At 37.6% G+C, this 17,656-nt stretch overlaps 1 protein-coding gene across 11 annotated transcripts in view; it reads left to right on the plus strand.

Moving 5' to 3' along the window:
• The window catches only part of smoc1 (SPARC related modular calcium binding 1), a 69,493-nt gene that overhangs the window by 39,576 nt on the left and 12,261 nt on the right, over window positions 1-17,656 (plus strand). For 8 of the 11 annotated variants that reach the window (XM_053509991.1, XM_053509994.1, XM_053509989.1 and 5 more), the window contains 5 exons: window positions 3,095-3,184; window positions 11,109-11,301; window positions 13,789-13,865; window positions 15,105-15,210; window positions 17,103-17,350. In XM_053509991.1, the coding sequence (XP_053365966.1) occupies window positions 3,095-3,184; window positions 11,109-11,301; window positions 13,789-13,865; window positions 15,105-15,210; window positions 17,103-17,350 (714 nt within the window). The remainder of the gene's footprint in view (window positions 1-3,094; window positions 3,185-11,108; window positions 11,302-13,788; window positions 13,866-15,104; window positions 15,211-17,102; window positions 17,351-17,656) is intronic. The other 3 variants (XM_053509993.1, XM_053509990.1, XM_053509999.1) reach the window with 1 other exon arrangement.

The following is a 17,656-nucleotide window of genomic DNA, read 5'->3' on the forward strand; positions in this document are numbered from 1 at the left end:
ATTTCCTGTATGACTTTATCAGTCTCTCACATCATTGTGGGGAAACTTTGACCTATTCTTCTTTAGTTTATTGCTTGAGTTCAATGAGGTTTTTGATAACTCGAACACTTATGCCAGCTCTCCTAAGGTCCCACCACAGAATTTCAGGTGCTTTGAGGTCTGGACATTGACTAGACCATTCTAAAACTTTATTTTTTTTTTTATTTCAGCCATTCTGATGTAGATTTATTGATGACGCTAAGATCATTTTCCTGTTACTTATTCCCAATTTCGACCAAGCTTTAGCTGTCAGACGGATGGCCTCATATTTGCCTCTAGAATATATTAGCGTACCGAGGAGTTCATGGTTGACTTAATTACTGCGAAGTGCCCAGGTGCTGTGGCTGCAAAACATGCCTAAAAAATTAAAGCAATTTCCCTCTGGGATTAATAACATTCTTTAAATCTTGAATCTCTGTACTTTGCAGTGGGTATGAGGTGTTTCTGCTGAAATGTTATTTGGTTTTCTCCAAACATGGCTCTGGGCATTAAGGCCAAACAACTCCACATTGGTTTTAATATTTTTTCACTGTGGAATGTTGAACTCGAAATTCTTTGGAAATGGTTTTATAACCCTTGCCAGATTGATGAAGCAGCAGCAACTGCTTTTCTAAGAGCATTTCTTATGTCTTTCCCTCTTGGCATTGTGTTAAAGCACACCTGAATGCTCTAAACCAGCAAACTGCCAAAAAACGTTTGTATTTATAGAGATCTGCACATATGCTGACCATTTAATCAAGGGCTGATGATGAGCTGCACCTGGCTGGAACTTACTCTCTCAAATCCTGTGCAAGCAGTAAGGTGTACTTAGTATAACCCACATACTGTATGCTTTTCTTTTTGTCTTCTTTTTTTGTTAAATAAATAATTGCACTCTGATTGAACAAGTTATATGTTGTTGTTTGTCTGAGGTTATATTTGCCCAATGCTAAGACAAGTTATGATCAGATGATTCCGTGGTAATTGACAGAAGTCGCTAATGCGACAAAACCCCCAATCCTATTGAGGATATTCTGAGAGCTGGCCTCTTTTTAGGCCCACCTCTCAGATGGGGACTGGTGCCTTCAGGGTGACTAACATGACATTTCTGGCAAAAAACGGAACGTTGTCAGCAGGAATCCAAGAAGGATCCTCAGGGCTATAGCCCTCCCACTTCTTCTTCTCGCTTGGGCTCCTTCTTGCTTGGGCTGGTTGCCTCTCAGTGATAAGGAGGTCAAGAGAGATCTTGAGTCGTGAGGCATAAAAGAAAGGACAAGACAACCATGCCAGTGTAGTTCATGTTTATGTCAAATTTTACACCCTGGTCTGTTGTAAAAGTTATGTGTGGACAGCCACACTCAGGTTCTGCTTGTATCTCCTCGCTACCTGTTATAGGCTCTGGTGTGTTCTTTTCCACACCTGTTCACTCCATCAGAACCACTTATCAACAGCGGAGGAGGCTATGGAGCTTTTGTTTCACGGAAAAGGCTGAATTGGTAGCAAAGGACTCATTTGAATACAATGAGCAGAGTGATGAAGTGATGTAATAAGTTCTGGACATATTCTACCCACAGAAGGTCCTCTGAGCAGAAAGCTCTTAGAAATACACCCACTTCCTGGTTTGCTCACTCAACCTGCTTGTTAGATTAAGAGTGAAAGCCAGATGCAAGGCTCATCAAAATCTCAGTTTCTCCATGAAGCTCGACCAGACCTGGAACAGAAACTATGTGCCCTGATTACTGACCTAATTTTTCAGGGATGCTAAAATAATAGAATACACGGTTAACCAAGAGCTCAGCAATCTGGAATGATGTGGGAAGACCAGGTAGCTGGACAAAGTGCAGTGACTTGGAAAAATCAATCTTATATAACCTTAATATTGGTATTACCTTGTGACTTTGGGAGATCAGTTATGAAATCATGGCTAAATGTAATCAAGGGCACTGTGATGAAGAAGAGTCATAAGTTCTGGAAAAAAAGTGTATGCCTGCAAGCAAGTACCTTGCCTTGAGAAAATGCTATGTGGTTACTGATGTCATAGTATCCACTGGTAAAGTGGATACTCCACTGCACTGAAAAAAAATATAACACTGGCTCAACTTAAAAAAATTGAAGTAATCTGTCACACCTAATTTTTTTTAGCATTGATGTAATGTAAATAAACCATTTACATGTAACTTAAAAATTTTAAGTTCATGTAAACTAATTTCCGAAGGTAAATCAAACCAATTTTTTTTAAGTTGTTCAAAATCAAAAATAAAATAGTTGGCTATATTACTTAATCTAAATATTCTGCTAAATCTAACCTGAAATTATAAACTTGATATAAACCACTTTTTGAATGTTTGAGAAAATTAACTTTTTTAGGTTGCATCAAATAAAGATTTAAGGCATTCATAATTTAAATATATAAAAAAAGATACTTTGGACTTACTGCATTTTTAATAACTTAAGCTTAAAAACTGTATAATTCTATTTGCTAACCATGTGAAAATCTGACAATTGTTTGACAAATAGTGTGACCATAATGTAATATTTTAATGTCAATATAGAATACGTTCCCTAAATATTTTCTGCGGGGCCACAAATGTGTGTTTGAGCTTACCAGGATAGCTCAAGTTTAACGCATAGATAAGGCCAAACATGGAACATTTATGTGCGACTGGTGGAAACTCAATAAGTCACAATCCCGAGTGGTGGCTCCAGTGGTGGCTGAAGACAGTCCTCTTCCTCCCTGAGGACAAACAGGGCCATCGTGCACCTCTCAATTTCAGCCTGAGCTTCATCTTTCTGAACAACCTAATAAAAGAAAACACATTTGTTAGACAAGCTGCTCTATTTGGCAAAACAGTGTCTGATGTATGAATGTAAAAATCACTTAAGGCTCCCTATGAGTGCAAAAAAACACCTAGGATTATGGTGCATCAAGTTAAATTAAATTATGTCAATGAATAGGCCAAAACAACGGACATACATATACACACACGTTATATATTACATTATATTGCCAAAAGTATTGGCTCGCCTGCCTTCACATGCATATGAACTTGAGTAACATCCACTTCTTAATCCATAGGGTTTGATATGATGTTGGACATTTGCCGCTATAACAGCTTCAGCTCTTCTGTAAAATCTTCAAGATCTTCAGGAGAGGTTCAAGGAGCATGTATGTAACTAATGTTAATACATATTATGATTTAAAAAAAAATAATGTCCCTGTGAGATTGTGCTGTGGATAATGCCACTGACCTCGTAACATTTTTCAGTCCTAAGGTTGAAATGCTTTATGAACAAATGCTTACCAGTGTTTAAACAGTTGGTCCACATCTTCCACTAAATACACCATAAGACATTTCAGGAGATACTCTCTTCATACATTCACCTCCACACTCTAGGCATGTAAAAACAAACATAGCATTATGTTAGGCTTTTAAAGCGTAATAAAATGAACATGGCAAACGTTGAAACCTGTATTCAGACAGCATTCACTAACCTGTGAACAAGTTAAACTAAAATGTTTTATTTTGCCAGTTTTGTTTTAAATTTAGTGCGCCACAGCCAACTTGATTTGAATGCCTTGCTCAGCTCCTGTGGCTTCCATTCACAATATTACATTTGACACCAAGCTAATTTCAGCTGACTAATGTCACAGCCGACTTAGCGTAGAAACTCCGGTGTTTTCAAAAATAACCGCGTTAGTTTGCTAATGCTAAGTAATACTGTATAGGTGTTTTTAGCCAGCGAACACGGACGCAAAACTCAATCTACAAAGTAGTTGTTCCTGACATAAATCAATCGTTTGCTCATGGAAGAGATACATTTAACATAGAAATAATATGAGTTTGCTTTCTTACCTGTTATTTTCTTTGAAAAATGATGGCCGCCAGCAGAACGTTATTCAGTCCGCGATGTCATGAGGTCACGTGACACGGCGAACTTTTGGTTTGAAGTAGAAATTGTCCTTTGAGTGAACTAATTAAATTTAAGTTTAACCAGGAGCTAAAATGTTTGCTTTTAAGCAACGTAAAAATATCAGTTTCATATAGGAAATATTTTTTTTTCCATCAGATCAATGTAGAAAACTTACTTTGTGTCAATGACACAGCAGTTTACTTTTTTTAGTGTGGTAAGAGTTCCCTAGAAAATTATGATATTGATTAAAAATGAATACATTATTTTTTGTGACAATCTTTTCAGGCAGTGCCCCACCTCATGCTTTAAGGGGATGGGCTCAAACTTCTATGAGCCCAACTCCTATCCTGGGTGCATCTCCACTATAAAAGCCTGTGATGGGTCAGGATATTTTTGAAGAGGAATCCATCCATATTCAGGATGAGTGATGTGGTCAAAGCCATTTTTTTATCTTTGATATGCAAATACAGCATCTGGATTTTAGGTCAGCGGTGTAACACTCGTCTCCTACAATGATCATACATGTAACTGAACCTCCCTATTAATATTTTATACAAGTTTCCAAATCCCCCAAATCATTGCAATTATTCTTTGGCTGTTCTTGGAGTAGGCTGTTTTGTGACTGCAGTACTTTTTCTTGATTCATTTTTTGGGACCTAAACACATAACTAAGGTAAGAAATGGTGCTCACATGGAATTTTCCTTTCTCTAGTTTGAAATAGAGTTGATTCAGAGAAGGTGGGGCATAGTTTTGTAGGCACTTGGGCAGACAGGACAGTGGCATTGTCCTGCTGCCAAGTGTTTGGATTATTCCTCTTAGTACCAGTAAGGGAGAACTCTAATTATATTGTACATTGAACAAATGTATCCTATACAAGTGTGTGCATCTATGTTGGTGGAAACTGTTTGGAGAAGGAATACTGTGGTGTGATGGTCAGGGGTCCACATACAGTAGTTTTAGTTATATATTGTTTAATTTGATATTTAATCCTTAACTGAAGTTCTACTGTATCTCTTACGAGTTTCTAATGTTATAGACAAACTCTAAATAACAACTTGCACCATGAGCAACCATAACATCGAAACCACCTGCCCAACATTGTGCTGTCAAAACAGCACTGACCCTTTGATATGTGGACGCTACACCTTGAACTCATTGTCACGTTCCTCAAACTATTCTTGAACGATTTTTTGCAGTCTGAATTATTCTACTGAAAGAAGCTACTGACATTTGGGAATAGAGCTACCACCAAGGAATATACTTGGTCTTCAACAGAGGTTGAGGTGGTAGGAGGTACATACATGTCAAAACAACATCCATATACAATGGTGTGAAAAACTATTTGCCCCCTTCCAGATTTCTTATTCTTTTGCATGTTTGTCACACAAAATGTTTCTGATCATCAAACACATTTAACTATTAGTCAAAGATAACACAAGTAAACACAAAATGCAGTTTTTAAATGATGGTTTTTATTATTTAGGGAGAAAAAAAATCCAAACCTACATGGCCCTATGTGAAAAAGTAACTGCCCCCTGAACCTAATAACTGGTTGGGCCACCCTTAGCAGCAATGACTGCAATCAAGCGTTTGCGATAACTTGCAACAAGTCTTTTACAGCGCTCTGGAGGAATTTTGGCCCACTCATCTTTGCAGAATTGTTGTAATTCAGCTTTATTTGAGGGTTTTCTAGTATGAACCGCCTTTTTAAGGTCATGCCACAACATCTCAATAGGATTCAGGTCAGGACTTTGACTAGGCCACTCCAATGTCTTCATTTTGTTTTTCTTCAGCCATTCAGAGGTGAATTTGCTGGTGTGTTTTGGGTCATTGTCCTGCTGCAGCACCCAAGATCGCTTCAGCTTGAGTTAAAAACAGATGGCCGGACATTCTCCTTAAGGATTTTTTGGTAGACAGTAGAATTCATGGTTCCATCTATCACAGCAAGCCTTCCAGGTTCTGAAGCAGCAAAAGAACCCCAGACCATCACACTACCACCACCATATTTTACTGTTGGTATGATGTTCTTTTTCTGAAATGCTGTGTTACTTTTACGCCAGATGTAACGCGACACGCACCTTCCAAAAAGTTTAACTTTTGTCTCGTCGTTCCACAAGGTATTTTCCCAAAAGTCTTGGCAATCATTGAGATGTTTTTTAGCAAAATTGAGACGAGCCTTAATGTTCTTTTTGCTTAAAAGTGGTTTGCGCCTTGGAAATCTGCCATGCAGGCCGTTTTTGCCCAGTCTCTTTCTTATGGTGGAGTCGTGAACACTGACCTTAATTGAGGCAAGTGAGGCCTGCAGTTCTTTAGATGTTGTCCTGGGGTCTTTTGTGGCCTCTCGGATAAGTTGTCTCTGCGCTCTTGGGGTAATTTTGGTCGGCCGGCCACTCCTGGGAAGGTTCACCACTGTTCCATGTTTTTGCCATTTGTGGATAATGGCTCTCACTGTGGTTCGCTGGAGTCCCAAAGCTTTAGAAATGGCTTTATAACCTTTACCAGACTGATAGATCTCAATTACTTTTGTTCTCATTTGTTCCTGAATTTCTTTGGATCTTGGCATGATGTCTAGCTTTTGAGGTGCTTTTGGTCTACTTCTCTGTGTCAGGTAGCTCCTATTTAAGTGATTTCTTGATTGAAACAGGTGTGGCAGTAATCAGGCCTGGGGGTGACTACAGAAATTGAACTCAGGTGTGATAAACCACAGTTAAGTTATTTTTAAACAAGGGGGGCAATCACTTTTTCACACAGGGCCATGTAGATTTGGAGGTTTTTTTTCCCTCAATAACGTAAACCTTCATTTAAAAACTGCATTTTGTGTTCAATTATGTTATCTTTGACTAATAGTTAACGGTTTTTGATGAGCAGAAACATTTAAGTGTGACAAACATGCAAAAGAATAAGAAATCAGGAAGGGGGCAAATAGTTTTTCACACCACTGCAAATGTCAGGGAGCAAAGTCTTCCATTAGAATGTGACCCAGAGCATCACACTGTTTCTGCCAACTTACCGTCTTTCCATTGTGCATCCTGGTGCCATCTCTTCCACAGATAAGTGAGGAAATGTCAGCTGGTGTGGTAAAAGTAATAGATTGTAAAAGAAACCTTCTTCCAATGCTCCATGGTCCAATTCTGATGCCCACAGTAGGCGTGAGCAGAGGTCAGCATGGGCACTCCGTCCTGTCTTTAGCTACACTGCTCCATACACGGAATAGCCAACATAAACTTACATAAAGCTACAATAGCTCTTCTGTGGGATCACACCAGACTGGCAAGCTGTTGCTCCTAGTACACATTAATGAGCCTTGGGCACCTCTAACCCTGTCACTGGTTCAAAGGTTGTTGTTCCTTGAAAGACTTATTAATACACTGACCATAGTATACCTGGAACACTCCACAAGATCCTTCTTTGGAGCCACAATTTGGCCCATGTTAAAGTCACTAAGATCCTCCAGAACAACATGAGGACTCCATAGCTGCCTAATATATCTCACTGTATAACAATCATTAGGTAATTCAGTTTACTTGCTGTTTTAATGTTATAGCTGATTACTAGTGTATCACTTCTCTACATTTAGTTCATGTGATATCTATTTTCCCTCCCCACTGTACAGTAACAAACAGCAGTAGATCAACATGCTGTGTCTCTTGCTTAGACACCTCGAGTACCGGATGTCATTCTGGTATCAGAGACAAGTGTGCACAGGCCTAAAAATATTTGATAGATGCACTTGAAGTGTAAGTGTGCAAGTGTCAATGAAATAATTTGCACCAGATTGGGATGAATATGTTTGTGTTATGACACTATCATGATGAACTCGTGGTTACCTCTGAGTTCTCGGTTACCTTTCACATTAGAGAAACATGCCGGTAGGTGTGCGAGTTTGTCAGTTTAGTGTGTACATGTTGTCCTTTGATGAACTGGTGTCCGACTGGTCTGGTGCCGACGGTTTGCGGGGTAGCCTCCAGATACATAACAACCCTAACCAAGATAAAGTGGCTACTGAAGAAGAGTAAATCAGTAAAGCAATAAAAATAAATAGTGAACATTTACAGAATAGTTGTATATGTTATGAGCATTTCAGAGCTTGGCTGTAGAAATTATAGCTCTTAACTAAAAGCTCACTTCTACTAGTCTATTAATCAAAACAAACAGAAATGAATCTTAGAGAGAATTGTAGTGATAATAAAACTCAGTCCCATGAGACTTTTGTTTTCTACAGAAATTTCTTCTCCTTGTTTTTTTTCTCTCTCTCTCTTTGTGTGTGTGTATAAAAGAAGGAGAAAAAAACTGTTTACTTGGGAATCGTAGCTGCCTGGCGCCTGTATACCCCCACTATAGTAAACAGTGCTAAATAATTTCATTATGAACAGCCTTGGATAGGAGCGAGAGCGACTCATGGCAGCTCAGAGCTCTTAATCACGAAGACTTGACTCGCACTCCTGCTCCGATGGCAACTACTTGCTGGAAACAGGTCCCGTTCCAAACTTCCCCACTCCCTCTGCCCTCACCCCTATCCCACAAGCACACATACAGTACACACCCCTCCGCCCTTCAAGCCAGGTCCCAGTTAAATTGCCCCAGGACCGTTCCAGAGCATGTCAGTACTGTCAGGCTGTGTACCAGAACTGTTTGCAAAGGACACAAAAACAAAAACACCAGTATTATGTTACAGCCAAAGAGGTTATATATCATGCTTTCCAATCAGTTTTAGACGTCCCTTTGGCTTCTGCAGCCTTTTCCTTATCCACGGCATGGTCTACCACTTAAAATCCCACAGTTTCTTCTTTATTCGAGAAATTCTCTTACCCACAACATAAACTTGGAAAGTAACATGATGCCATAAAAGATGACTAAGGTCATTACATTACATTAGATTTATTTGGGGATGGGATTTAAACATTGGCGTCTTTAAGTGGAACGGTCTTGGATGAGAATTCGGTGTGTGTATTTGTACATGTACAGTATGTGTGTGTGGGTGTGTGCGTATACACTACACAAGGCCCCTGTTAGTTTTATCGGCCCACCTGTTTTTACCGATTGAATACGGATTTTAAGTTGATAAGGAAAGTGGCAGTTTTTGAGACACTCTATCAATACACACTCCGTTAAAAAAGGACACAACCGACGTTACTAAAAAAGCCCTTGTCTGAACAGAGCTAACTGGATTAGCTTCAACATGTTTAACAGCGCTGTTGTACTTGGCCTCCACGCAGCCAGCAACGTGCTAAATGGATCTTAACATAAATAGAGATTTATGAGACAAGGCGTTAAAACATTTAAACAAACATCTGTTAAGTGTTCATGGTGTTAATAATGTGAGGTGTGTGTGTGTGTGTGTGTGCATGTGTGTGAAGTTTTAGGCCTCGGAGAAAGGTCAGGGATGAGAGAATACCTCGAGAATATTTCCATCACTAGACTTCTGCATGTGCTAATTTAAACAAGCACTTCCACTTTCCATCCCCTGCCTGGATTTCGTCTGGCGGAATCACAACCTGTAGAGCCGACAACGTTGTCAGCAGGTCCTCTTAGGGTGCTGAGTGTTTTTTTTTATTTAAAAAAAATAGAAAAAGGGAAAAAATATTCTTTCTGCTCTGGGTAAAACCCATTCTATGTCATGTCCATTTCGTTCTGCCCATGACATAAGTGTATATGCATAAGTGTATCTGTTTAGTTCCTTATTAGTTTGTCTATTTGTATCTTTATGTTTTGTTTTGTTTTGTTTTTGTCATTCTGCGCTTTGCATTTCCAAACAGTTGCCTAGCACCTTAGGTCTAGTCTTACTTCCTGGTTTTGACCCTCTTGCCTGTTTCCTCTGTTCTGCATATAGATTATTTTCATGTGAATTTGCCAACCTGTATCTTACGACCACTTTGGACGTCAAGTCAAGTCAAGTAGGCTTTTATTGTCATTTCCACCATATAGTCCACAGTTCAGGACACAGTGGAACGTTTCTGCGGTGCGTTCCTCCATGACAGAAGTGTTACATAGTGTACATACATAAAATAAATAACTAGCTGACTAAAACACCTAATTAGCTGACTATCTAAGACAAACCAAATAAATAAACAAAACTATCTACTGTATCTAAGTGTAATGCAAAAGACAACATGAAGTGCAAGATGAAGTGCAAATGTGCAAACAAGAGCAACAAAACAACACAACACAATGCGATATGCTTTGGGAGTTGAGGTGGGGCAAATAAATGACATGATGAATAAAAAAAATTTTTTTTTGTAAAAGTAGCAGGAAAGAGTTCTTATTCAAATTACAGTTCATAAATTTTTGTATTGCGTAAAAAAAAAAAATCTCTGATCAATGTGTGAAATTGCTGGATAGTTGTAGATCAGTGTTTGCAAGTGTGTTTTGTGTTGTACAGTATTGAGGTGATTGTTTATTTGTGTGTTTGTATGGCAGACTTGCTGTTGATTATTGGTTTTCCTGTAACAAACATGTGGATTTTAAATATACATTTTATTTTGCATACGTCTTACAGACATAATTTGTACATCTCTTTTCTTTTTTTTTTTTTTTACATTTTACGTGACATCTGGAGTGTGTTGTATGGCCTTGGACCGGGCTGAGGTGGGCAAATCATTAAAAGCGCTATGCAAATAAAATTGCAAACTTTTTTGTAAACAGATTTTATATTACGGTTAATCCGGAATTTATTGGCATTATACTGTATGGCATGAATGTAGACAAAATAGCCAATAATATTTATGTGGGGGAAAAATCATCAATATAGTTTACAACATAATTCACAAACATAAAACTATACAACCATCTTATGTGACAACTGAATGCAATTAATCTGTGTAATAAATTAGTATAATATGATCGCAATATAAACACACCTGTTCAAAATTGATATAAAAATGTTGGAAAGTAAACGCCCTGTGTATGTGCATTTTCAACTTCCACTTTATTCTGTGCTACTGAATATGTGCTCAATTTTAAAGAACGTCTGTTTTTTACAAGATGCAGATTTTCGTACCTGTTTTTTTATTTTATTTTTTTTTATTATTCTCTTAACTTATAAAAATAAGATATATATATATATATATATATATATATATATATATATATATATATATATATATATATAGCAGTAAGAATACCAATATGTACTGAAAAATAAAAGTGTACTAACTCATTTTGTTTATCATGACTCTAGACAAAGATCCTTCGTGTGACCAAGAGAGACAGAATGCACTCAATGAAGCTCGGCTGAACCCACGAGAGGGGATCTTTATTCCAGACTGCGGGCCGCATGGCCTGTTCCAGCCTGTGCAATGCCACGAGTCAACCGGCTATTGCTGGTGTGTGCAGGTACACACAGGAAGACCCATACCTGGAACCTCAGCCAGGTAAATACATGATTAGAGAAATGCATTAAGCTTAAATTACTAAAATAAACTACAATTAATAGTGTGTGTGTGTGTGTGTGTGTGTGTGTGTAAAGATGAGAGGAGGAGGGGTCCTTAGTCCAAAGACATGCAGATTATTCAAACTGGCATTCCCAAATTGTCCATGTGTGTGTGCGCAGGCGTGCGCGTGAGTGTGTGCCACGGTCATAAAAATGAGAATAAATACAATGGCCACCACTGGCCTCCACAGTCCCTAGTTGGACTACAGAGGTTGAATGGATTAAATTCCTTGTTTGTTTGTGTTTGCGTACCTGCGTGCCCTGAGATGTGACTGTCTACCCCACATTGTGCCCTGTGAGTATAGGCTCCAGGCCTTCCCGATAAGCGGTATAGAGAATGAGTGAGTGATGAGAGAATATTCTGAGGTAATGAGAGATATTTTTGCACGTGGGGAGTAAAGCAGAGGTATGTCTCAGTTTCATGCTTCATATTAATTTTCCTTGCCATCAAGACATGATTAATAAATTCATAGTATCATTATGTTAAAGTTCATGAAAAGGTTTTATTCAATTTTTAAATGAGTCAACTTGAATCGAGCTGTAATTGCAGTTTTTTTCTCACTAACAAGTGGTTTTCTTATGGACACACAGCTGTTTAGTCATTGTGTGTGTGTGTATAAAAAACTTTTTATTTTCACTATTAAACTTAGCTCTAGTTTACATTTACATTTAGCAGACGCTCTTACATTTTTATCTCATTACACATCTGAGCAGTTGAGGGTTAAGGGCCTTGCTCAAGGGCCCAACAGTGGCAACTTGGTGGTTGTGGGGTTTGAACCTGGGATCTTCCGAACCGTAGTCCAATGCCTTAACCACTGAGCTACCCCTGGCCCCTTAATTTATAGATGGTTTCACTTCCAACTCCAACTGTTGCCCTTCCTTGGGGGGTACCACAGGGCTTCATTCTTGGTCCACTTTTTATTTTCATTTTACATTTTTAGGCATTTGGCAGACGCTCTTATCCAGAGCGACTTACTCCGAACCGTAGTCCAATGCTACCCCTGGCCAGTTGTTACTGTATTACCAATTCAAGTGTTTAAGTGATCTCGATTCATAAAGTGTTTTTTCTGCCCACATTTCTTCCACACAATTGATGAATCAGCACTACACTACCCAGGTTTTACTGTGCTGAAGCATTCTTAGCCCAGTTTCAATAATTTTAATTCTCCTTAGATGTTTTTTTTTCTTGATGCAGCCCATTTAATTTGACCCCTTCGAAATGGTCACTTTTTTTGGCCACTGTATCATGTGACTGCTATAGTTTTTTTTTTTTTTTTAACACAATAAACATTAGTCTTTGTCTTTTTTATACTTGCTAAACTTTATTTTATTTATTTTATAGTTTGATATGGTTTGGTTTATCACTTTTTTATTGTCTTTTATCACATTTGACAGCAAACGAACGATGTGATTTTCATTTCCACTTTTCCAACTCTGCCAACATTTTTTTGGCTTTAAATGGAATGCTAATATTAAAGGCATCATCCTGGATCCATTTGAAAAGCCCCACTTATACTCAATCCTCTCAAAAATCTGGTAACCTCGGGAGCTCGAACTACACACTGGACATTTTTTATCATCAAAATCCGACACCGCAAAAAAAAAAAAAAAAAAAAAAATCTCAAGCAGTTTTGTAACTGAAATCTAAATTTCATAACTTTCCCCCCGGGAAACATTGTTGTAATTTAGTCCCCAGTTCTGAATGTAGCTCAATCTGTCTTCTCGTAAAAAGGACAAATTGTTCTTGTATCATTTATGTGATGCCTTTTCCTGTAAATGTCATGGTTTGGATAACTGCTTTTATCGAAATATTTCAGCTTGTAGATTTAGTTTTCAGTTTCATTTCGAGGTCAGGCACTTTTTCTGCCCGCATTCTTTTGTTCAGAGTATTTAACTGCCGAATGGATCTTAGGCACGTTAACACTTTCATTACCCAAAAAGTGTTACAAAGTGTACTCTCGTGTCTAAGACGTTATGTGGCAATAAGTTTGTTTTTCATACAGAATAACAAAAAGCAATCCAACTCGGACCAAGCAGCCAAATAAAATACACAGCAAACTCTTGTTGTTCAAAGCTTAAATAAAAGTGACCAACAAAAGGAAATTCAATAACGTGCTCATTCATTCATTTTCTTTTTCCTTGAGTTGAGTGTTTCAATCACTTTTAATGAAAATATAAAACTAAAGCAAAGCATGTTGTGCAAAACTGCTCTTTTGTAAACTTTCCAAGCAAAGAGGTCACAGTTTTTGCTTTAAAATGTTCGTGACTCATTACTTTATCTGGTGACACAATAGATGTTTTTTCTTTTCTTTGCTCGTGTGGATTTTCCCAGTCTCCAGACTTCCCGGATTTTTACTGACGTTGTGTCTCAATTAATAAAAAAAAAACGTCTCCTTCTCTTTCTCTCTCACTCTCTGCTTTCCCTTAGAAATAAAAACCCCGATTGCGCAGCCCGTCCCCAGGTGTCTGATACGGAGGATCCGTTCAGGGACAGAGAACTGAATGGTGAGGAAAGAACAATGTGTATTTTTTTTAACTGTTCCCTGTTAAACCCACTGTGTGAAACAAAGCCAATATTCTTCTTGCTTCATAGCTGTGATACTTGTGCATTTTCAGTTGCTAGTCGCACTCACTAACATCATTTGGGAAATGGTTACAGGATTATAACTCCCATGTGTTGCCACCTCAAGGTGGTCTCTCTTTTAAGTGGGAAACTTTTCACAAGGTTCCTGGGCTTCACTTTGGTTGATCTACTTTCTCCCCTTCATTTCAAGTTTCATTATAACTGCTCTTTAATTCCCCATCTGGTGTATTTACAGAGTAAAACATGGCTCCTGACTGTGTAGCAGATGTGTACCGTGCTTTATGGCTGGTTATAGCAGTGGAGGGGGGGTGGGGGGGTGCTACATTAGGAGCAGGGGACATGGGGCGGTGGGGGGTCGACTGGGGTGTTGTTGCCCCTGCAAGGTTGAGGGGAATTATTTTTATGTACTCTAGTTATATGACTCGGCACACTCAGAAAAAAAACAACTTTAGATTCTTATTTGTAAAAATACTCAGTGATAAAAAAAAAAAAAAAACAATGACTAATTAACCCCTCGACCTTTTTGAAACTTTTTGTTCAAATCAAATATTTTGCATCCATTCAGAACAAGAGTTCGATCCAATATTCGACATGCTCTAATTTAACACTCGCCTGGAGAGGTGGTGAGGCGCTCAAACGGTGCGTCACGACTCTCGTCCTTGCCTCAATTACAGTAATTGGATTCACCTGCATGCAACCTGACTCCAAACTCCCACACACTTTCCCAGAGGTCAAACAAGAGGAACAAGAAGGAATGGTGCATAAGGAGGTCAGAGAGAGTGTATAAGAACGTGAAAGAAGTGGAGACCGGGGTGAAAATGTAAAACTAGAATTCGTTTATTGTGTTCTCAAGTCATTTTTTAAGAGACACAATTAGGGTGCTGTTATGGCTCTACATCTGGAGCAATTAAAAGGTCCTGGTCGAAAGTGTTGGGCAGCGTGCTAAAAAAGTGTGCTGGTTGCTGGATGAACATTATGTCACCTTGCATTCTACATTTTTTCAATTTTTATTATTTTTGCATGTTTTTTTATACATGCAAATTTCCATTGTTTATTGTGAACAAAAAAATATGTCTTTTTTGACTAAAAGCAAAATTGACAAGCATTTTGTCATTGTGTGAGTGTGTTCATACTGTATTCTTTGATCAAATCTGATATAGGCTGTTCAGATGGAAAGAAACTAGAATTCATAACCAGCTTGTTGGATGCCCTAACAACAGACATGGTACAGGCCGTTAACTCACCAACTCCCCCTGGTGGTGGGAGGTAAGAAGCTTTTTCATTTTAAAAATCTGTAAAGAAATAAACTACAGTTAAACCTTGGATTGCGAGTAACTTAGTCTGCAAGTGTTTTGCAAAAAAAAAAAAAAATTAAATACGTTTTATGGTTGTGGGATTATGGGAAATTGTCTTCCATGCTCGGTCTCAGTGCGCGTGCGTCACTCGTATAGTCAAGATCCATGAGCATTATACAGGTAACTTTAGCATTGAAACCAGTCTGTAGCATTGCGGGAGATGATTCTGTTTAACGATAATGCAACGTCACATTTCCACACAATCCTCAAAAGAAGTCAAAAGCGAGTGTCATTAGAGAGGTTCCTTGTTAAAGTCAGAACATTTTTTTAAAGATTCCAATCCTTTTCTTCTTCCTCCTCCTCCTCCTCCTCTTTTCTCTCATCTTACTCACACCAGTCACCATTCTTTTCAAAGGTAAAGTGTGGGTTAATTTGTTTTATTTTTACTTTATATTTTGTATTTATAATGTTTATATTTATATTTTTGTGTTGTGGAACGAATCATCTGAGTTTTCATTATTTCTTATGGGAAAATTTACATTGTTATACGAGTGTGTTGGATTATAAGTACAAATTCTCAAATAAAGATCTATTTATACTCGCAATCCAAGGTTCCAATGTAATACTACTGTATATTCTTTTCCTTAACAATAAAATTCTATGTTGGAATTTTTAAAGAAAAAAAAGAGAACATCACAAAACAGGGTTGAATCACTGAATCACAAAAATCACACCAGGATAAATCCACCCTGAAAGGCTTCCATATCAATCTTCATGATTTACATGTTTTTTTTTTTTCAGTGGCACCAAAAATTTTTAATTTTACACACTCGGCTTGTTTCAGGTTTGGTAAAGCCTTTCTATATGATCTTTCCCGTCTGACTACCTGCCAATACCATGTTGGAATTAACACTTACAGAGAAATACAGGAGCACATTATTGATTGCTATAGTCTGTCTGGCACTTTACCCTATCTCTGCTAAATCAGATGATCATGCAAAGCTTTAAGTTATTTGCTAATACCATCATTAATCATGCTACTGTAGTAACAAAAAATAGCTAAACACATGATGTTTAACAAATGTGACTGATCACACCAATTCAGGTATTAAGTCACATTTTGGGTGATTTGAGTTATCCATATTTTCAGATTTAAATGTATGTCGGGTGGCTGAGATATGGCCAGTGCGAGTTTGTTTGTAAGGTGGACCTCCTTCCCCCTTCATCCTATTTTGAGAATATTTGAATGAATATTCCGTGATGTAAGAAGGAAGGAACCCTCAGCCTCATGTTGACACCAGGATTTCCCTGCCACCCCGAAAAATATCTTTACCAGCAGCAAGGGCTTATAATAGGAAAAATAATGTTATTTACTAACATGAAAACTGGAGGTGTTTGGTAAAGTGTATTTAAACAGTTTTTAGGATAAAAACTTTCTTAGTTTTTTTTGAAGGATCAGGAAGAAAAGTTATTTATTAACTGATTTTTGCCAAAATTGAGGATTTATTAATATATTTCACCTACTGCAGTAATGCAACTTAATACCTGACTATGACGAGTCACAAATATTTCAATATAAACATATTTAATTGTGTGTCAGCATGGATTGGGTATGAATTATAAAATAACTTTTGAGGAATGAGAATTGAGCTATATTTATTTTATTACAACACATAGTCTTATACAAATACCTGTATAATATACACTTATACAAATCTTATACATGAAACAAAACCATGCTGATTTTTCCAATTTTGTAGAAAATGGTATGTGACGTGGTCTCCAAGCAGTTTACGTCATACAGAAATGAGTTTTAGCTATATACGTTGCATTGACTGCATCTTACCCAGCACCAATTTTCAGCAGGTTCCCAGAGCCTGACCCGAGTCACACGCTGGAGGAGCGCGTGGTGCAATGGTACTTCTTTCAGCTGGACACCAACGGCAGCCATGACATCAGCAAAAAGGAGATGAAGCACTTGAAACGTTACGTAAAGAAGAAGGCCAAGCCCAAGAAATGTTATCGCAAGTTCGCTGATTACTGCGACCTGAACAAGAACAAGGCCATTACTCTGCAGGAGCTAAAAGGGTGCCTTGGCGTCAATAAAGAAGGTGAACGTTATAAAGTTATGAAGAATAATTGTGATAACAATTAAAACCAGCTTTACAGAAAAATTATATATATATATATATATATATATATATATATATATATATATAAAACAATATTAAATATATATTTTTCATGTAATTATATTACAAATATTTACATAAAAATATATATATATATTTAATATTTCATATTATGTACTGTGTATATATATATATATATATATATATATATATATATATATATACAGTACATAATATGCAATATATTAAATATATATTTTTTATGTAATTATTTGTAATTAATTA

The sequence above is a fragment of the Clarias gariepinus genome, chromosome 13 (assembly GCF_024256425.1).
Source record: "Clarias gariepinus isolate MV-2021 ecotype Netherlands chromosome 13, CGAR_prim_01v2, whole genome shotgun sequence".
NCBI lineage: Eukaryota > Metazoa > Chordata > Actinopteri > Siluriformes > Clariidae > Clarias > Clarias gariepinus.